At 39.5% G+C, this 23376-nt stretch overlaps 1 protein-coding gene across 1 annotated transcript; it reads right to left on the bottom strand.

Annotated features, from left to right (window-relative positions):
- Window positions 1–1850: 1850 nt before the first annotated feature.
- On the bottom strand, window positions 1851–13794 carry LOC119720441 (caspase-3-like). The gene is made up of 8 exons (XM_038190104.1): window positions 13725–13794; window positions 13238–13360; window positions 6738–6862; window positions 6466–6633; window positions 3935–4160; window positions 2924–3088; window positions 2477–2586; window positions 1851–1985 (listed from the first exon to the last, which is right to left on the bottom strand). The coding sequence occupies exons 1-8, from the start codon at window positions 13792–13794 to the stop codon at window positions 1851–1853; spliced, it is 1122 nt and encodes a 373-aa protein (XP_038046032.1).
- Window positions 13795–23376: the final 9582 nt, after the last annotated feature.

Here is a 23376-nt window from a genome sequence, read left to right on the forward strand (position 1 = left end):
CTTAAGTAATCAGCGAATCTGCTCAATGGTCTATTACATAGACTATTATTATTGTGGGAAGCTTGAAAATATTATTAACATGTAACATCCCAAGTGGCGTCACAATGACGTCAACAGTTCATGTTTCATTACATTTTTAATTTTTTAATATTTAATTTAACTCACAAAATTTGACACCGTCTTTGCTCAGATCAACTCCAAGCTTTTGAGCAAATGAAAACAAACTGTCTTGTAGCCGAGTCCCAAATGGAAATACATCTTGATTCATTGCTTATCTGTTTAAGAAAACTAATTACTACCACCATTATTTACGAATGTGCATCATTGTTAACGCCAGAATATACCCATGAAAATGTTAACGTTTAAAGCCGATGAGTAAAGACAACAACATTTGAAATTGAGTTAATGATACATAAACAGGTTTGGTTAATATTACTAAAAGCAAAACAGACTCATCATGTGTACTTTGCATTTAAGTACTAAATACTTAAATCATTAACTCGTAGATGCAGCGTAAAGTATTTACGTCAAAGAAACATAACAGAGCTAAGTAAAGCTGATACCGATAAAAGAGTCATTAATTATACATAACATTTGATTAGCAAGTCTGAGTAATAAACACGTAAATCACAAAGAGTGGGTATAACTTAAATTTGTTAAGTCTTCAATGATAAACTTAATGTTCAATAAAATTGTTTTGATTATTAGGTTGTATGTATTTGGCATTACACTGCTTTTCGTGCGAACAAAATATAGTTTTTTTCGGGGGGGGGGTATTATTACGTCCAACCAACAAACAGAAAAGGAGTTACACTAACTACGATGAGTTATGAGTGTTATGGAGATTATATTAAATGGCATTACGTGGCCATCGTATCCCTGTTGTAAATCAAGCACTTCAGTGCATGCGCACGGAGTCTTGTCTTTAGGACAGTGAGTAAATGCAAAGAGTGCACACGTTCTTTCAGCAGTGCTGTCGATATTGAATATGAAAATTCAACTTGGAACTTTGTTATAATATGCACGGAGATTATGTTGTGATACGTGAGGATACCCCGATGTTAGGTAGCAACACTACAATTTGGTAAATGTAACAAAGTAGCGGATAATTCCATTCTTGTATTAATTGCTAGATCCCAATTGTATATGAAGTTACCGTTTCTTGTTTTAATTCACACTTACTTAGAAACTGAAGTGGCGATAACTAAATTATTACAATTATAAGATGGGCAAAACCTAATTTGATTTAAATTATTACAAGTTAATATGACGTTATCGAATAAAAGGGAACGTACAACATTTGCCTTTGCTGCAATTTTCAAAAATAAATGGATGTGGAGGATTTGTATATTATAGCAAATAATGTTAAACTTACTTGTATCACGTTTTGGGCTTGTAGATGCTGGAGAACTTTATACACTTTAGGAAATTGTAAGGTATAAAGAATCAGTCTAGAAGGCTTTTTCCCCTTCACAGGTGTGTAATCAATTGCAAAGAATAGGCGGAATAACCAAATATGAAAAACAGCCAGGCTTTTTCCAACGCTGGTCCGCCAACAAGCGTTTGAAAAATACATTTCCTTTAAAAGGTAAGCACACAAGGAGCCACGCTTTTACAGAATGCTTTAGACTGTCATTTCCTCACAATCCAGTAAGGTATTTCGTGATGATTTGACCATTGCGTGTGTTGATTTTTGCAAATGTTGTATCTTCCCTTTAAGGCAACAGTGTTGCCTCAGTTTTATTGAGTGGATCGAAATATTTTTTTTTTAGAGTAGATATATGCAAGTCAAATAATTTTAACCGGATACATTTTCGGCGTAAAATATTGAATGTTTCAATGAAGCTAATTTATGGATAATTAGGGAGGAAGTAGACATCTTTGAGCGTGCGATTGACGCACTCCGGCGTTTGCATGACGGTAACAACACGTTTTAATTCCTGGTCGAACAGCTTTCCTTTCCTGCTGTTTACTCGAGCTCTTACCTAGGCAGCACCAAAATGAGGGAAATCGTGAAGAAAATGCAGATGTTAAGTATGATTAAAAACATAGTTGATTTTCGACCGTTTTGTTCCTTATCTCATCTTTCTTTATTATCTTTCCTCGAAATGGAAACTAGCGACTCCCTTGGCTTGATGAACTTTAAATTATGCCGTCAACAACTTTGAATTAGAGGCCACGGACATAATGAGGCACTGTAGCGATGTTTGCTATGAACTAGAAATATTAAGTTGACTGGCAACTTCTCTCGGTTGTAATAATATGTAATTTTTGATTATGGCGACATGTAAACTCGTTCGCTCAGAACTTATCGCATGGTCTTATATTTGCAAATGGAGACTTCTTATAGGCGTCGATCGAAAGAAGGGAATAATTCTGATGCAATCGTTCCCAGGTGGCTAAGACTAATATTTTTTTTTGTCGCACCCGAGTCCCACTCCTTATTATGCATCCATTCTAGAGCACAATTTCTCACCTTAGTCATCAGTGTATCTAGCTTGTCCAGATGGGCTCGAGCGAAGAAGACCTCACATAAAGCTTGAACGAAGAAAGAACCACTGACCTCACTCCGCAGAGAAAGATAACCTGTAAATAAACGCAGAGGACTCATAGACTTAAGCTGGTATTTGAGCATCGCATTTTCAATCAAGAAAACAATCGTCTCATGAGAAGTTTATAAATGTATAACATTTCGGTAAAAACAAAATTGTGGTGCTGTCGATCAGGTACACATGAAAGGCTAGTTATATTAAAAGGATAAAAAAAAAAGATTGATAATAAGGAAAAATTGAGGGAATATCGATGTGATTTGTTTTTCAATTTTCTTTCCAATGCGTGGAGATGTCATCTGACACTCAATGTATCAATTATATTTTAAATTTTTCATTGCACAATTTAAAACAAATATGTACGGAGTACACACCGTCCGTTGTTGCATAAGCGAAGTATACATCCGCGGGGTTCCCAATATCTGCAACGAAGGTGTCTAGTTGTTCCAGGACTAACTCTTCGAGAAGTTGGTTAGATTCTTGGGCACCGGACGCAGTGTTGGGCCCGTCATGACTTACGGGTAGTGTGGTAACAAATTCTATTTTTTCAGGGACACAGACACGAGTTTATTAACAACACAAGACAAAGCTGGTCACTGGGTGCACAAATCTGTTCAAGTGTTTCAGAATGGATACAGTCACATCGAGCCGTTTCATGCATCGAGTCGTTTCATGAATCTAGCCTTCACAACAGAGAAATCCTAAATCACGATTATTAATAACGTACGTATACATTTTGCATTAATTCAGAGTTCACATTTTTGTTATTTATACTGCAACTAGTTTGTGTTGTCATTATGAAAACATGATTAGAGAAGGGGACAGACCCAATACAAGCTTCGGCAAATTGTCTGACCTCAACATACTATTATTCAAAGTTCTGACAATAGTATGAAAAAAAAATTGAAACTTGAAGGCTGGGGCAAGTTCGCGCAACAACCATTAGTCGACCAATGGTTGGTTGGTGTCAAACAGTGCGCTTGCGCTGTAACATTAAAGTGCAAATGACTCTAGTCGAACAGTTGTCAATAAATGGCGGTCACGAGTATGATTGTTTACGTTTTTTGACCTGTTGAAAGAACTGAAAAAATTCTCCAAGGCCAACCAGCAGGTAGAACAACTCGCTACGTTTAATCCTTTGTCAATGGTTCCCTCTGCACTTTACTGAACGAGGCTATTGCTAACCAGCGATGCAACCAGGCCCAGTAGGCTGGTTCCAAATAGTCGACTAGCGTAGTCCAACCATCATCGAATAAATAGAGTTCGGGCTAACTTAGTCGAACTATGGTTAACAATAGTGCTTCCACTGATTAAAACTGTTTGTAACCAGAAAATGGGGTCGTTGGAGCGCCCTCATACGGCCTACTGGAAGGAATTGTACTCACTTCGCCTGCACGCCTGCACGAAGAACATCTTGGGTTTCCCATCCAGCCCCCGACAGTTATGGGGTTCCAGCTCCCGCTGCAAATCTCGCAGTTTCACTTGAACGTCATCAATGCCGAGAATGACTCCCGTATGGCCGTGGCTCATCAATGCTATCACGGCTGAGTCGTAACTTACGCCAGTGTGATTGAACATGGAGGCAAACTCCTTGAAAAACTTGGTGATATCCTGTAGAGGAAATCAACGAAAGGATAAAATACACATCATTTAAAATATGTTGCTAAGAATGAAATTCCTTGCAATACATAGAAGAAAAAGTCAGCGGAAAAATACGTGGATGTCAGTTTTTTTTCCGCCGAAAGACACTATAAATTGGACAATCACGCACGTGCAAACTAGTGATTTTGTCATATACATTGCGTCGTACACACGCGAAAGACAGCCTTGAAGCAACAGTATATGCTCAGTTAGATAATTAGTACGGGCTATGGTAAACAGTTTTCTCTCGTTGGTTATTGGTTGACCAAAATAACGAATATTTATTACTAATGCCTAATAAATTCAAATTCATGCACGCATGCGCATAAATAGGGCTTGAAGCAAAAAGCGAAATCTGTTCATTAAAAATGTACAGGGAGCAAAAAAGTTTTGTCATTTTCTTTCAATTTCTCCAGGACTTGTCCCAGTTGTCTTTAAAAAGTCCCTGAAATCGTCAAAGGTATTACTTTCTGGTCTTTTTGGAAGGTAAGAAATAAAAACTTTTAAAAATGCATTTAGAGTGCCAAGAAATAATTGTGTGATTTTGGGTACCATCCACGCCGGCGCAAATGTTTTACCGTGCAACGGACGGTCACGTTGTCTGGAGATCGTGCGTAAAAGCCCAGGCCGTCCCACACAGAAATCACGCTGCTCTATATCGGTCAGCGGCAAAAAGTGCAACATTCTCGTCAAGCACTGCTAGTTCTTTAAAGATAGCGAAGGCAACATTTTCAATTCTCGGATATTTATTATTCAATAATTATGGAAGCCGGTTCGTGCCAGGTTTTAAAAAAAAAAAAAAAAAAAACTAACGCAATAGTTTGTGAAATAACGCAATAGTTTGGCGAATTCATGTAGTAATTTTGCGAAATAATGCAATAATTTTGTGAAATAAAACAATAATATTGTGAAGTAATGCAAAAAGATATTTTTCAATCCTCAGATAGCAAATTTAGCAATACTATCGCGTGTTAATTTGCAACACTATTCCATTTTTGAAATAATATATCAATAAGCATTGCCTTTTCTGCAATACTGCATTTTGTTTTTTAATGTGATAAAATTGGAAAATTGGATATATTTATGCGCAAGCGTGCATGAATTTGATTTTATTGGGAAACTGGTGTATGCATCAAAGTTCAGCCAACTTCGTATACGTGCGAGCGTGTAGAGCACGCTTGTTTTGTGTGCAGTAAGCTGTCAACTGCGGATCCAAGTTTACGGGCTTTGATTGGATATCATGTTAAATTGTGCATCAGAAATACTCGGCCGAATTCGGCCGAAAATGTAGAGAAACACATAAGGAATTAGCAACGGTTGCTCCAAGTTTGTCTTTCGCCTCGACTTGGGAATGGTTACTGTATACTGTTTATGGATATGTGTGTGTGGCGTTCGTACTGTAATGTGCAGGCAAGCAAATAGGCGTGGAGCTGTGCCATGGCAAGTACAGTTATACATACGACGGGTACCGGACAAATCAGCCTAATGCTGTACGGTAGCGGCCCCTTGCTCGTTCAGGGAACAAGCTAGACAGCCTTGGTCAAGTCTAGATTATCATAGGAGTCTGATTTTCATATGACACTGGTTCCAATGGTTCCAATGTAGACTGTTCACCACCCTCATAAAATACGGGGACCGGTAGTTAGTCCTCATTCAATTTAAGGCTATGATTAATATTGCATCATCTCAGCGTGCGCAGTGTGATCCTACTCTTGCCATACAGTAGACACAATCGCCAATGCCTCCACGAAGGCAAATTTCAAACCTTTCAACAGCACTGGTTTCAAAATACTGAAAATTATGCCCCTCTCGTTATTATTGATAGTTACCTGAGACACTTTCAAATTCAGCGAAAATCAAAGCTCATACCCACGCAACTTGCACATTAGTGGTAGCCGTTGTTGTCATTTTGCAATAGGCGCGTTCTGCGCTAACAATACTGTTGTGATTTTTGTGTTCAGGGTGCAGGAACCAGACCTAGTCCAGTCCTGCATAATTTGCATACATTAGGAGGAAAACCTCCTGAGGATTCATTGATAGATACCTGAAGGACAAAGAAGCTACACGGTGTTCAGTGGGTGTAGCTTAAGTTGAAATGGCTTCACACTTACGAACCGGATAGGTGTACATGACATAGTACATATATGCCGTGCGTACAGGTGGGTTCTAAAAAGTCGGCACTTTTGTGTATACGTACTTCATAGGTGGCACCTTCCTTTTTTTGTCAGAGAGCGCCCCTCTAGCTCTATCTGCTAATTCCATATTTCTTTTTTACCTCTCCTTTAAGATTCTCGTGGAGAATTGGTGTATATCCGAGTTCTTTAAAGAGATGTTTCATGTTTTCCGTATCAATCTGTGAGCCTTTCCGCAGCTGGCCTCCGTTGAAAACGCTGTTGTTTAGAATGAACGCAAGTCCTTTGCACTTCGACGTTAGCTGATAAGTCTGTCAATTGAAAAAAGAAAACTCCATATGTAAAAAAAGCAAAATGACGTTTTATAAGTTCTACAAAAAGCCTAAGTAACATAGGTGTATGTAATAGAAATTACATTTTCTTGATTCAGCATGTCCTGCGTGGGTCGAGCTGTCTTCATCTTAAGAGCTGCGTAGGAACCTTTACAGTCGGGTTCCACTGCAGGCAAGTCATCTGCATTCTGGGGAGCATTCCAAGCACCTACATCGTGGGAAGAAATCGACAAGCATATTAGTCAGGTGGCTTATGGGTGGAATTGTGACCGACTGGTCCAAAGCACCAAACTTGGAAGATAAATAATTCTTATAGCCCCAGAAAAGATATTTTGGAGTCAGCGGCGTAGAAACGAGGGTGGGGCGCACGCCCTCTACCCCCATAACAACAATATCGTCGCCTCCCAGTCAACCCCCCCCCCCCCACTGGAAATTTGGCAACCTGAGAAAATCACAGTCAGCGATAAAATGCGCTTACAATAACTATACGTTTCACTACCTCAAGATCTGAACTCGTTCTGAGGTGAGGTAATTAAAAATATAATATACATGTAATAAACATGTAATAATTTACAAATTTATACAAGCAGAATAATTGCGTCTCATCATATTTTGAAGAAGGATCTTATAAATGTAAAGCCCCAAAACCAGTGGGCCGAACTTTTCAAAATGGAATGAAAATTTCACTAAAAATTGCTGAGTCGTAATGAGTCCGCATTTTGTTGTTTTATGACTTCCTGTCCCAGTTTTCTTCCCTTTTGTGTTTTGAAACAAAGTGGTTGTAGGCAGGATTCTAGTGTTTCTAATGAATCTAATTAACTTAATGTTTTAATTACTTTGAATCAAAGGAAACCCATGCTTGAGCAGATTTTTTTGCAAAGTATACCTCATAAGTAAGCACCAAACTCCCCCGCAATCTATTCCCCGCAAATGCCTTACCGGCTTCTAACACAATGTTATACCCATACTCAACTTACTGTGTGTGACAGATGTACTTTGTTTGGCACGACAAGGGGTTATTGCTTTTCCGCTTAAAAGCGGAAAAACTTTTTTTTTTTTTGGCCTAAAAAAAAAAAAAAAAAAATTCCCATGGTGTTCCCATGGTGTTCATACATTTTCCATGGTGTTCCCATGATGTCCATAAAATCCCCATGGTGTTCCTATGGTGTCCATGAAATTCCAATGGCGTTCCCATGCTGTTCATACATTCCCCATGGTGTTCCCACGATGTCTATAAAATCCCCATGGTGTTCACAAGGAGCTCATAAAATCCCCATGGTGTTCCCATGGTGTTCATAAATTCCCCATGATGTCCATAAAATCCCCATGGTGTTCCTATGGTGAAACTGGTGAAAATCCGCAGGAGTTTCCCATGGTCAGCATACAAAAAGGAAAATTCTTGATAACATCCATGAACGTATTGGGAAACATTGTTAATTGAAGTATTTAAATTAAACAAAGTCTGTGCAGGTGGGTCTATGACGGTTCCTATGGCATATGCATGGTCTCAATATTAACCAAACGTCTCCGTGCTGTCTTTTAAATATTTATGGTGTTCCCATGGTGTTCATATATCACCTACTAAAGGTGTTCCCAATGGCGTCCAAACCTTCATGGTGTACCTACGTGTCTATAAAATGCCCATGATGATCTCATGGCTTCCAGTAAATCCCCACAAACTTTAAGTTTGATTTGAAAATCAAGGCAATACCAGCCCCAGCAAGTATCATGTCACCCAGTTTGGGCATGTTACCTACGGATGGGACAACGTCTGTCCACTGCAATGAGCACTTATGGCTCAGGTTCAGCGTCAGGATATGTTGCATATGTTTTAAGTGGCACATTAAATATGACGTCACGTGATGACGTCATAATGACGCGACTTAAATTTTCATCGATAACACATCCCGGTCTAGGTACATGCTAAGTGTCAACCCAATCGCACCTGCAGTTCTGTAGATATAGACCTTCAAAATATGCACTTTTGATATAACGTTACATAATCGCGACGTCACTTCAATTTTCATCTATAACACATCCCGGTCTAGGTACATACCAACTTTCAACCCAATCAGACCTGTCGTTCAGTAGATATAGGCCTTCAAGATATACACATTAAATGTGACGTCACGTGACTCGTGATAACGTCATGATAACGCCAATGTTCAGCACACAGCGGCAGGTGCTGGTCTAAGTGTGTGCCAAGTATAAAGGCAATCGGAATGATGTAAGTGCCCAAAGTACCAAACACGATGAAAACGTGTACAAATGCTATGGGGAAAGGCTGAAATAAAAACTAGAAGAAAGAAAAACTAGAGGTTCTATGTTTGTTGGCAAAAGCCCTTGGATAATTTTCACATGGGACCCCATGGGGATGACATGGTGAATTGGCCATCAAGTAGCATGGGATTTTCCCCACGTGAGTTTTGAAACTCTCATGGGAAAAGTCCCATGCTACATGGCGGCCAATTCACCTTATTATTCTGGGGATGACATGGTGAATTGGCCATCAAGTAGCATGGGATTTTCCCCACGTGAGTTTTGAAACTCTCATGGGAAAAGTCCCATGCTACATGGCGGCCAATTCACCTTATTATTCTCATGGGGTCCCATGGAAGATTTTTGTAAGGGATATAAAGCCAAAAATGACAACCCTCCTGATCATGTTATGTGAAGAAAATGAATGTCCACCACAAAAAAGCACTGAATAGCTTAGGAAATCATTTCCATGTAATTCAATAACAAAACTATGTATTTTATCGAAACAAGCATTGTATTAGATTCAATGGGCATAATCAGAGATGCTGAAAGTTTAGGGGCACATAGGAAGGCCTACTTCCTTGACCCACGTATGACAGCTTTAAAATGTAAAAGCAATTACTAAAGCCAAGCCGAATTATGGACACGAACAAAATAAAATAACGAGCATACAACTTAAAATTACTTTTCCTTAATATCAATTTTGCTCCATACATCAAAATAAGAAAATTGAGAAGTTAGCAAGTTGTCTGTGTCAAGAGTTCTCGCATGTAAACAAAGTCACTCACTCACACACTCACTCGGTCTCCCACATACGTAAACCTTCTCTGGATATCGAACTATTGGGAAAAATCGACACTTAGGAAATTTGATGGATTAATAGGTAGATGAGGTACATGCTCTAGCTGCAGTAGAAACACTGTTGAGATCATCACAGGTTGTCAGTCATTACGGGACCGAGTCAACCAACCAACAGGAAAAACAAAAGTTAACGCTTATTCTAACCTTGTAATTTTTTTTACTCAAAAAAGTCTAATCATTCAAAGGCGGTGTATTACCCCGGGCATTTGAATACCACATGGACAATAGGTGAGTATTGTATGCATAGAAACGGTTAATACATTTTTATTTTGCAGCTGCGTAGGGGCCTACACCATCTGATGGTTTGACAAACGAAAAATGTTGACATACACGCATCTGGGCCAAATTTCACGGCGTTGCTTATAACCACAGAATTCCGCGCTTACGATCACCATTGTGTGCTATAAACCGCGCTAGCAGAAATATTCTGTGCTAACCCTGCACTGCACAGAAGCCTTAGTTATGGGATGTACGCATGCGCTCAAGCCAAAATTCCTAGCTAACACGTTAAATACGCTTATTGTAAGCACGAAATTGTCTGTTATGGTAAGCAGGGTTTTTTGCTAACTGTAAGCAGAGCCCAGAAATCGGGCCCCGGACCTAACGAGAATCCATTTGCCGAGGTAACATCCCTTTGATTTGTCAGAACAAAGGCGAGGCTTAACTTAAAAATCTAGTTATTTTGTGACTTTGTTATGAAAATCATCAAACTATTATGCGAGAATTATATTTTATCTCCTAGTAAAACTAAGGACCATTGATAATAATATTGGGATGTTATCCTGGATTGCCATTAAAATTGCTTGAAATTCATTTTTCCTGCATGCTCCTCTTTTGGCTTCATAAATATTGAAATGATTTCAGTCTGAAATAGAAGGTATGGAAAATTATGATTAAAATATGGCATGCCCATCGGATTTAACCTAGTAATGGTCAATATCTTTCGTGCACTGTTAAACTGCCTATAATATTTTTGAAACTCATCACCAATCAGATTAAAGTAAGCAATCTAATGTCACAACCGTGTTCAGGGGAACATTTTGACAGAAAAAAATATATTGACCACTCATTTTATTGAAAGGATTAGGGTCGTCACTTGAGAATATTTTTTAAAGAACACGGATGGAAACACCTTCCTATGATGGTAGTTGAGGGTGGTGGAAACGTCCCCTTACGACCCTTGATCATTTGTTTTTTTCTAAAGTGCATGATAGGACCAGCACTGCACTACCGCTAAAAGTAATGCTTAACCCCGCCCCTTTAACAAGTTATAACCACGAAGCAATTATATCGAGGCCACTTTTTTGGGTAAAATGACTCGTTTTCCCCCACTTATTATGGCCAACACCACCGCTAATATTTACTACGGATGCCATAAACAAGGGGTTTTAATCTACAAGCAGTACCAATACAACTGACGAATCCAGTAAATGTATTTTGTTAAACCAAAAATGGACTAAAACATTGATCAATACAACCGTGTTTATCGGTACAAAACAAAATTAAGATTACAACAAAAATTGAAAAATGTAATAAGGAGATCTCATTTTAATATAGGAAGGATTTTAAATTACAGGGTCTACGTTTTTGGACAATCAATCGTTGGAATGTAATTAATTGCTGTGACAATTTGAAACTTAAAGAATACCTGAAGTGGGATTTCCAGACTGAGGATTTTGTGAAGCTGTACCTGCATCAGAAAAAAAGTACAAGTGTAAACACTGTAATGAGTACCATAAGCTACTATCAATCTTATATATAGCACTCTACTGACGGGCCGGTAACTGGGCCAAGTACACAGCCATCTTGAAATACTATATCGTGCAACCGTGTAAATAAATTCACACAGAGACCAGTGTTCAATCTCCATACTTCCAAATTCTTTGAAAAACACTCAAAACTCTCACAGGTGTTTAGACTGCACAATAAAAATGATAATCAACATGTTGTCTTTTCATTTTCTTTTAACTTTTTGGTGGGCTGACCTATTACTTTTTCGGAAATTCTCGACCAAATCAGATGGCCCCTAAAACGAATGATATTTCCAAAACTTGAAATATATCTATTAGGAAAAAGGATCCCTCCCCACTATAGATAAAAAACGCCACTTTCGGACCCAATTGCATCTAAATGCTCAGAATTTGAAGCCCCATTCCAGGCCAGAGGTGCAGTGCCCTATGTCTTCAATCCTCAAATTCCATGTCTCTCAAACCTCTATATTATAGAATGATTTGAATGTATAGCTTTAATTCATGGGCTCGGCGGACGGTTAGGCCTATTTACTGGGTTGCACCCTTAAATATTCTCCAAACCACTTTTACGGCAAGGGAAAGGCATAACCCACATTAAATTAAAAAAAAATAAAAAAAAATAAATAAAAAAAAAACAATTCTGAGGGGAATATCAGGCTTGCACATGGGCAGCTTTTATGCGCATTCCCCGGCTATAGAGCGCCCTCGTGGCGTCGATTAAGTTCCAACTCCTCACAACCCCCAATCAGACCCCCTCACTTTTTTCCTCGGAATTGCTTCAATCAGCCCTTTGCAGAATTGCGAGCACTTTTTGCAGATTCGCCTTGGTGACTTAGGCCTCCCTTCTCCTAGGTTCCGCCCACCGAAAACCACCGTCGCGGCATAGTGCATGCGTGGCGCGGCGTTCATTTTAAATGTCCAGAGGGTGCAACCGTAATTAAATTCCCATATAGTAACAAATCCCCATACTCCAAAAAAGATTTGATACTCAAAACTCTCAAAGTGTTCAGGCTGCACAGAAAAATGATGATCAACATGTCGTCTTTCATTTTTAATTTGTGGTGAGTTGACAGATGACTTTTTGAGACTGAGTTCTCACCCAAAGAAGACCACCCCTAAAACGAATGACATTTCCTAAACTGGAGATTTAGCCATTTAAAAAAAAAGATCCCTCCATTGTATGGCTATAATAGCGTCACTTAACTTTCGGACCTAATTGCATCCAAAATGCTCAGAATTGGAAGCCCTAAAGATTTTCGGCCTATTTACTGGGTTGCACCCACATGGTCTCTCAGTGTCAATTATTTACAAGTGCATTTACATTCTATCGTTACAAACACAGGATTGAATAACTATCATGAATCCAACACTAAGTAAATCTCTAGAATATCGCCTAAGTGTTGCACACTTCAATTTTGGCACTTAATAAATATATAGTTGACTTGATTATAAAAAAGAATTCTAATTGCCCTGTGGGTAATTCAAGCGTTAGGGAAAAAATTGTAATGCCCCTGACATCGCCGATTAACCACGATATCAGTGTAAATAATGATCCACACCTCTGGTTTTAATACAATAAAGCTCTGTTGTAATACTTTTAATATGGCTCTGTCACGGACATTATATTACACGCAGCTGAAATTTTTCAAATTTGAAAAAAAAAACATGAAATCATAGAGCCTGAAAGTTACGTTACGAAGATTTGTATTTACCTGCCCTCTCTGGCGGCGGAGCGTTATTGAAATTGTAGGTGACTTGACTACCAACAATGATAGGGTTGTGCGAACCGCTAACATGTTCGATGAATCCGACGTGTGCACCCTGTTGTTGGTAATCTAAAACAATATAATAAAATAATGAGCACCGTATAATTATCGACGCTAATAAAAAGCGCTAATCATAATGAGACAAAAAGTGTCTCTTCTATTGACATATGCTCAGGGACTTCTTAGAGACATTATATCCAACCGGCAAACAAACAACGGGGTTTTCTATCAAATGCATCACGAGCACAGTTAGGGCACGGTTGGTTCATTGATGTTGAATGAAAAATGGTCTACGTGTTTATTTTTCTTTTTGGAAGACTTGGTTTGTAATGAGAAAAAAGAGTTTGTATTTGTTACGTTATGGCTGGGAAATCTCAAAGTCTTTAAGAGGTCGTTATTAGATCTTCTTTCTTGGATTCTCGGCACTACTCACCTGCCTGGATTTCGTCTTTCATCTTGGTCTTGGAATCGTCCGTTTGATCCCTTTCATAATGTCCACTCATGGTTCTCTTGATCTCTCCTTAAAAGCCCTGTGCGTAAATGTGAATGAAATAGTTTCTAAAGTTCTTTTTATAAATTTTGTACGACTTCACTTTGCCAAAGAAAACTGAGAAGCAAACCTTCCTAAACTCCAAACTCAAAGTGACGGTCATGGAAAAAAACCCACAAATAATGAGCTGTTGGACTCCCCAAAACGTACGTTTTTATAAAGTAGACGTATCTTTTGAGGGCATTTAGAGTCAACTGCTTCCGAAGTGCCACCTGAGCACCCATGACCACTTACTTACGGAACTGCATTATTATGATTTGATCTATTGATTCCCATGCTTTTTAATGTAGTAACAAGGTTTATAGAATATGAACTCACCGTAACCCTCAATTGGAGTTAGTCTTTGTATAAGTCGTTTATACTTTCTCGGCTATTTTACTTTGACGAAAACCTAACTGCAACTGGATCGATATTTTGTTTCTAAAGAAAAGGTGATATGACTGAAAAACTGTTTTTATAATTTACGAAACGCACTTCGCTTTGAAGTCTTTTGGTAATATTTAACGGGCATAAGTATTGTATGTGTACATTACAGTTATTTGAATACGGAGAGACATGAGGTTTGAAATGGTAAGAATCGATTGTAAAAGAGTTATGTGATAATTGTACACAACACTAAAAAAAACTGAAACTATTTTGATCCTTACGAGCCGCGCATCGATATAAAACAAAAATAGCAAACAAACAACTATCAGTCTTGAAACACAAATACATTCGGGATTTTCCGACATATCCAAAGTTCACAACTAGAAATGTAAATAATGATCCAACTGACCCAGGTCAGATATTTATCATTAGCAATTGTTGAGATTTGAAATGTTTATGCTAATTAAGTGTCATGTTTGGTCGTGTACCTGATAAATGCAAACACGATTGACCTTTGATGTCTCCACCAGTTTGATGTTTGATGATGTTTTGCCTGTACGTCTATGATTTATTACAAGCTCGGCATCACGAGGTGAAATGTACATGTGTGTACTGTTCATGTTTTTTTAAACACTGCCGACTATGCAAAACTGTCTAAGCACAACAAATAAACAAACCAACTCGGATATATTTGAGCGTTGAAATCTCCATTTTAAATCAGCAAAAGAACAATGCCTGACCGTACAAGTCATCTCATGCTTCCATTTGTATTTCCTATTTCTGACGGGCGCTTCAAAGCCACACTATTTATGAAACAAATCTTAACACTAGTTGTATCACTATACGAATAAACACGAATACATCATCACAAATTAAACCATGACTGATATTTTGGAACTCAATATTTAGTCATATTTATCGATCCACATTGTGGTTAAGTTTTTAAAACCAAATTTATTTAAAAAAAAGTTAACTTTGAGGTCCAAAAATAGGTATTTTTTGTGACTTACCTTTTGACGATGCGACAGCTTGACCTAAAACTCGCATATACAAAAGCTGTGTAAATAATAGTCGATCACGTGAACAGAAAAAAGAGAGCACGCCCTCAATCGTTTTGTCCATGGGCGTAAACGACTTTATGACCGGGGGATGGGCCATTGGATTGCCCCCCCCCCCTATTTGTTACGAGAAACAAAATGTGGCGATTCGAGGTAATCTTGAAATATTCCAAATGAATTGAAATAGTTCTGAAAACGAAGAACAAACAGTACACATACTTTCAAATTATCCGTTTTGATGTAAAGTTAAGAGTCGTAGAGCAAGTGTGCAAATTTGCATCAATATACTATTAACAGCGCCACTTTTTGTGCTCTGTGGTGTCAATCCCAGCCCCCCCCCCCCAAAAAAAAAAAAAACTTTCATAAAGGCATGAAACTCCAAACAGAATGTTTAGTATGATACAAATATTTCCAGATATGGAGCCAACGAAAACTCCCCTTTTGAAGGCCTGGCAGCCATTTTGCAAAATACCAGTACCAGTACCACCGTTATAATTTTCGTATTTAAAGGCCATTTTGGCATAATGTTTGCTAGCCGATGCCCTGATCGGGTAGCACTACGTCTTACGCACGGAGGCATGGTACCTATGTTTGGGGATAATTTGTTCCATTTTAACCATAAACATCCTAAACGAAAACCTAAACCCGCCTATGATATTACATTGTTTAATTCTGGATGCAAAACGCTGTCACGTGACCGCCATGTTACGCCAACACTAATTTTTGATACACCTACATTGTACGTTAACTAAATGGTTTGGAAATAATTATGCTAACGTCGTGCAAGTCTAGGGGTTTTAAAGATGCCTTTTTCACCAGAAAAAAATGGTCTTGTGTAACCGGGGAGAACGATTTGAATTAGTTTTAAATGTGGCACTCTCCTCACAACTGAGTGGTTCCCTCTAAATAATTTGGGTGGAGCGAAGTCTTTTGGATGTCTCAATAATATCACAATATTTTATTCACAACACAATTAAATTGATTTCAAATATATGAGACAATGTATTTACGCATTTAAATCTGGTGTTAACGAAAGAATTAGTGTATAAAGAACTTTGGTATAAAAAGAACTTGGGTATATAAAAAGAACGACAGTCAATAGGGAATGGAAGCTGTCTAGATCTATTCAATGATCTGAAATTACAAACAATTAATCACTGTCTAATGAATTATGGGAAAACTTTCTGATCAAAGTACATTATTAAAGACATCATTAAATTCAAAGTAATTTGGGGAAGAACTGTTTTCCTTATTTTTAAATCAAAGAATACTTTTTATGAATCCATCAGTAAGTGAACAGAATGTTGCATAAAAATGATTCAGGCATAAAAAGATTCAGGCATAAAAAGTTAAATAACACACAAGGCATTTACTTACCACTTGGGATGATCTACGTTCATGCCAGGCTGTCAATGTCAAATCGATGCAGAAGCAGCAGCAGAAAAATATTGCAAAACTGCAATGCCGGCAACGCCGGATATACAATTATATTGCTGCTACACAACGGGGAGCCGCACCCAAAATTTGCAGTAATACAAGTGGAGTGTGCAATGCTCGCAGAAAATGCTGGTCGCAAAGCAGGAGCATAACCAGGCAGATGTCAACTCAAAGTAGAGTTGGAACGGAATCAACAATATTTTGGACCTAGCCCTACAGGGAAAACTATACGAAACGCCCGGAATGCCAGCTATCTAACTTAAACAAAGCGCGGTGGAATTATTGAACCCAAGCTGTAATGACCTTTAAGCCGTGTGTCTTGCACATCTTTTGATACCAAAAAATCATATAAAAATCGGAACACGGGTTGCCGCGCAGCGAAAACTTTTCCGGCGCTACGTGCAGGGAAAACTGAATTTCCCCATTAAGTCGTGCCACAGAGCAGAATTACCATACATATACTTAATTAACCATAATTCCAAAACCCTTTGACCTATAGTCATGAAATTTATTGGGTATGTTTATGATAAGATGCTCTATGCATGTACCCGTGTTTCAAAATTGTCGTCACTCGATGGCCGAGATCATGGGGATCCGCCCGCCCCCACCCAGCTGAGAGATGGTAAAAATAACCTGGCCCTTTTAGGGTTAAAGGCATTGGGTGTGAGGGGTTAACTTCAAAAATGAGAAGTTTAAATCACTGTGTCGAAGGTGAATAAATTGTTTTAAAGAAAAGGATATCTTTTTTCTTTAAATGAAGCCGTTTCACAGGCCCAGATACCAGATACCCTTTTGCACAAACTTGGCACAGTTCAGGTTTTGACCCTTGACAGATAAACAACGAATGCTCAATCATCCATGGCCACATACGCATAATCAAGGTCTCATTAGAAAGAGGACACATTGGTGTTTCACGTGATTTTCAACTTTATTATTTATTTGAAAATATTTATAAGATGTTTTTATAAATTACATCTTGGTTTTCTCCTTTTTTGCTGATACACCCTGTATTAAGACTTGGGTCATGACGAAGTGGTATTTGAAATATTAAAAAAATACGATAAATATCGGCAGTTCATTGACCTCTCAAAGGTCACCCGTGGTCAGATATGAATGTCCACACATCTGAAAATTCATATAATTGCAAGAAGACCAACATTTGTGAAAAAAGGGGTTTTGAATAGTAAATCTTAAATATCTATAAATAGGGCACACAAATTTCATTGACCTCTAAAGGTTACCAGTGGTCAAATATGAAAATTTTCTTCATGGCATTAAGAACCAACATGCACAGTTTCGTGCTTTAGTCACAAACTGCACAATTCTGTCACTCAACAGCCACACTATTCGAACAGATAGTCTTTGTGTCTTTGCAATATAAATAAAACTACATTTGCCAGTCAAGGTCACCACTTGGGGACATTATACATATGACTAATATTTGAGGAAAGTGATTTGGTCCTCATAATTAGAATTGTTCGTTGGAAAGGTGTTAATTAATTAAAAAAGCAAATGTGATGCACAACTGATATTGAAAAGCAGAGTATTTCCAAAACTTAAGCGAAATCATACCCTTTGAATAGTTGAGCCTTGCAACGTTTCACCTTAAATGGCAATATAAAAAAGAGCATCTTAAGATCGTTACCGTCGATATTGTCATAATCAGTGTCGTCATCATCAACATGGCACTGGCTTCTGCCCTCAAAACTCTTCAAAATTTTCAGGAAGAGATGACTCTATACCGAACAAACTTATTTGAAATTTTCGGCCGAATGCCGTTATAGAGTGGTGGAATGGCGGAGAGGGAGTCGGGTCACGTCCCAATTGAGGCCTTTTCCCCCTCCCCCACGTGTGCTCCCCAATCCTGCACAACCCCTTAAAATAATCGGGAGAAAGAAAATTTGTGTTTAATTTTTGAAACTCATTGCGTGCTCCTACTGCAAAAGAAACCACCTAAGTGGCCTCCCCAATGCCAACACTGACAAAATGGCAAGTTTTACAAAATAAATGACAGTCATCATCCGCCCCCCCCCCCCGGCTTCGCGCCGTAAAAACTGAATTTTCCCATATATACGTCGTGTACACAGAGCAGAATTACCATTCGTACATAATAATAGATAATTAATTAGCCATAATTCCAAAACCCTTTGACCTATAGTAATGACATTTCTTGGGTATGTTTATGTTGAGTTGCGTCATGAATGTACCCAGTTTCAAAATTTTTTCGTCACTCCATGGCCGAGATCTTAGGGGCGGGGAATGCCCCCCCCCCCCCAGGATGAGAGATAACCCGGCCCTTTTAGGATTAACTGTACTTCAATGGAAAGGACGTGATTGATCATTTCTATATATGTAGCGAAGCTTTAAATGTAAAGTTTGTGCATGTTACACATTTATAATGTGTCAGGTGCTGTTTAAAGTCCCATATGCTAAAATCTTTTTTACTATTGTCTATTGTAATCATTTTTTTTCGTCGGAGGGTCTTCTGTAAATCTCCCTTAACCGGGCAGGATAATAGTGCATCTTCCTCCTTCGCAATTTGAGAAACATTTCCACAACAAAGAGAAACCGTGGTAAACCTGTATGGGATTAGCCGTGAAAATATTGTGGGTATCTTTTTTTAAAAGAAATTCAAACTCTCTTTAAAAAAAATATGCACATATAAATCCCTAAAATCAGATAATGGAAAGTTCGTAGGCAAACTGTTTTAGGTCTATCTGGATGATACATGTATCAAGCCGTATATATTCGTGTAGAAAAACCAGAGCACGTAGCTGAGCACGTAGCTCCCTTGTGCGGCGGGCTTAAATCTGCAAATAAAGTGCTGGAATTGAAGGAACTGGAGCTATTTCAACACGCTTGGACAAACAATGGTACCTCCATTACCAATTTCCTTCGGGCATTTTTTTCTAATAAAAGTCGAATTCCCTAAGCTTTTTATATCGATAGGGAAATATTTCACGCTGTATATACACTCAACCAAAAAAGAAAGTCCCCCTAATACTTTGTTGTCTAACTCATAAACTACTGCGCACCTCTCACTCAAATAACGACTAATCATTACAGAAATTCCTAAGCAATCCAGTCATGCTCTGTATCTGGCCCAAAACAACGACAATGTGTTAATGAAATTATGCAATTTAAGACAAATGATCCCCAAAACAAGTTGCACTTTTTGAATACGTGCAAGTTGAGTGTGAATATTTTCATCTCTAACGCAATCGTCTAACAAAAAAATATAAAATTAATTTCAAATCTTTTCACACTTTTCTTACTGCATACTTTTTATGTTATTCGAGGTTCAGTAAAGGAAAGTAAAATGATAAAGTGCATAATTTCGTACACATTGTCACTTTTTGGGCCAAATAAAGAGTATGACTGGATTGCTAAAAAAATTCTGTAAAGATTAGTTGTTATTTGAGAGACAGGTGCTCAGTATTTGTTGAGTTAGACAACAAAGTATTAGAGGGAACTTTCTAATTTGGTTGAGTGTATTATTACATGACACGCTTAAGCGTTCTCCAGATGATTTATTTTGGGCGATTAAGCTTCTCCGTGTGCAGTGGGCTTGGGTTATGTTGAAATGACGTCACAATTACGAACCGGACCGGCAGAAATTTTGAGAAAAGTCAGAGGTCAAATAAAACAACTCTACACATCCCCTGTCCATCCTCCTCCTGTATGCTTCATCTTATTGGGGTGGTTCAGCCTCGATCCATATGGTGGCAACGGTACGTGCCAAAGGACCGGATTTTCGTCTATAAACACCGCTTGGACTGTCGTTGGATGATCGGCGTTCCATGGATGGCCCGTTTTAGCGGCATATACAGAAAACTCCCACCCGACCGTCAGGCTAGGGGAACTCGCCACACGACCGCAGCCATGGCAACGTGCATTGTACGTACTCCTGTGCTGTACATACACCACGCGATACGAGTGCACATAACCGACGAACTGAACTATATTGTGCGCTGCACGCATGACAGACATTAATATTTGCGGTGGGGTGCTTCAGCACGCATCGACTTTCCCACACGGCCCATCGCAATACCAGAAAGCCATCGATGATCTGAATCAGCATCCCAGTGCCGAAGCAAAATCTCCTTGATTGGCATGACCTCTCGTGCACATCTACACTCCTGTCATTCACCGGCGCTGCAGTGAAGACGGCGCCAGCAGCATAGCAACGCAAGAAAAGCCACACCTTCCCAGTCGACAGTGTGTGACATCACTGCACTCCAAGAGCACCGCCTATCCTGCCAGCGACCTCGCCGGATAATTCTTCCAACTAGTACGTGCCTTCAGATGACCCGATTATAGCACTACTACCCCAATATACACAGCAACAAAAACTGAACGGGTGTCACAATTCACTTTGTACATGTTGTAAGTTTTATCAGTTTGAACTATTGCTGTTTAATACGTCTGCATATAAAGTTGTCAAAGTTGTATAGACTTAAGGTCTTTTGAATTATTATAAAGCCATTCTCCTCTGCGTGTAACGCGACGGTGTAAATCTGATTTCGTTGCCAAATTTTGCACGGACAACACTAATGACTAAGTTAAAGTTGAGTATGTAACAACACTGCACATACTTAATCATTGTAGTCAAAGCAGCAGCAAGCTTGATCACCCTGTCTGTACTTGTAGCTATACTTGTAGCCGAAACCAAGCAACATGGCCTGATATCCTGACAGGAACTGGCACTGCTAGGCTAAAGACTTGGCGGAGGAATTCATACTTTTGAAACGCTTGATCCTGTGAACGCAGGACAACTGTGTTAGCCAGCCAGAAAAAAAAAACAGACAAGAAAGATCAAGATTGATGTTGGCACGAGGGTTTGAGACGCCGTATTGCGTTCGGCCTATCACAAGAAGACCTAGCAAAGCCAGATAAACTGTGGGCACTTTTTAAAGACCAGGATAAAATATAAATGTTCGTATCAATAGGCTTCAACTTATGCGTTACTGACAAAAACAAAATGAAAACGCTTGACGATTTCGCCAATAGGTTTAGGGATATAAGGCCAATCATTGCTAGCAGAACTCAATGAACGAGTAGTTGAGCTAGTTATTGCATCTACACCACTGGAGCCATTTCGACAGAACCTACTTGAAAAGGCCCATGGCTGTAATTATGAAGCAATGCCCGAGGAGGGGCGCCGCCATGAGGCCATGGCTGCCAGTGATCAGTGCCTGCACACACTCTCAAGTGAATCCACTGTGCAAACATGTGTTGCTTCCTACTGTGACACGTGCAAAGCCTGTGGTAGCAAGGACACCGAAACCGAAACTCGGCGACGAGGCCACTTGTATAAAGCAAATCACATAGCAGGAGACGCCGACGGCCGCAGAGCGCATCCAGAAAACTAAAGGATAGTAATCGTAGCCTCTCCCATAGCGAAAGTTGTTCCAAGGACAGTACCTCACATGTGGCAAGTAAGAACGAGAGTACCTTGAGGATGACCAAGCTGTAGTTGATGTGCCGTCCGAAACATTCAGCTCCATTACCTTATCAGTATCAGACATGTGCACAACAAGCACCGACGAGGACCAGCCGAGGCCTTCACCAGACTAGATGACATATTGTGATCCGTCCCGATCGTCTCCGGCAACACCACCATCACGTTCACGTTGACACGGGGGAGAGTGCTAATATACCTTACCATTTCGCACGACGCGTCAAATATGAGACATGTGGAGAAACCAACTCTTCCCATCCAAACCAATCCTAAGGCATACAATGGCTCCAAAATTACCTGTTACAGCTACTTACACGTTAAGTGTATATTAAAGCAGATTTACTGGAGCCGTGAGGAGTTATTTGTGGTAGACGAGCCAGACCCTGCTATTGCTGGGCTCCCTACAAGCCGCACCCTAGACTTGGTGGTGACGATCCATACTGGCACACAGGTCCCACAGCCTCCCACAAGGGCCCCACAATCAAGAACCGAGGAATGAACCTATAAAAACACTCCGGTGAAGACAAACAAGACCTGCGGGAACGGTACCCAACGCAGTTTGACACACCCTGCATGGGTAACTTTAAGGCGCGCATTCGCCTACACCTCAAGCTAGATGCTCAACCCTACATGGACCCGCCACGTATATGCAGCGTTCACATCAAAACCCAAATTTCAAGCCGAGCTGAGCAAGATGGAGAAAGACTTGGTAATAGGAAGAATCTCCCGAAACTTGTACTGGTGCAGCTCGATTAACAACGGCTGTTTAAAACAGACGGCTCACTCAGGCTGTCTCTTGATCCCAAGCAACTTCTTAAAACGGTGTCCACACAAGATCCCCTATCGAAGAACTTTATCCAGAATTTCGATGGCTAAGTTCTTTTCCTAGACACAAAAACTAGACACAAAAGCAGGATATTTGACCGTCCACCTCGTAGAGGAATCAAGGAGCTGACTAATTTTAGAACACTATTGGGCCGCAATACTGCGCTCGTCGCCTACCTTTCGGCTTATCAGTGATGCAGGATTATAATGAATGGACCGCATCATAAAAAGCCAGGTGCCTGAATGTGTTGGAATCGCCGATGACTGTCGGATGGAGCGGGAGCATGACGGGCACCTCATTGCTCGGATGAAAAGCGTCACTAAGAGAGGTCATCAGTTTCTAAATGGTTGGAATAATTAAACCTTAAAGATTCTGGTCTGATACGTC

This window comes from Patiria miniata, unplaced genomic scaffold, assembly GCF_015706575.1.
Source record: "Patiria miniata isolate m_02_andy unplaced genomic scaffold, ASM1570657v1 HiC_scaffold_9, whole genome shotgun sequence".
NCBI lineage: Eukaryota > Metazoa > Echinodermata > Asteroidea > Valvatida > Asterinidae > Patiria > Patiria miniata.

Bases quoted from the DNA above. Each gene is read 5' to 3' on its own strand.
- LOC119720441 (XM_038190104.1), bottom strand. From the start codon at position 13,794: ATGAGTGGACATTATGAAAGGGATCAAACGGACGATTCCAAGACCAAG. The intron at 13,361-13,724 runs GTGAGTAGTGCC...ATATTGTTTTAG, and splicing joins GAAAGACGAAATCCAGGCAG to ATTACCAACAACAGGGTGCA. The intron at 6,863-13,237 runs GTAAATACAAAT...CCCACGATGTAG, and splicing joins TCCGCCGCCAGAGAGGGCAG to GTGCTTGGAATGCTCCCCAG.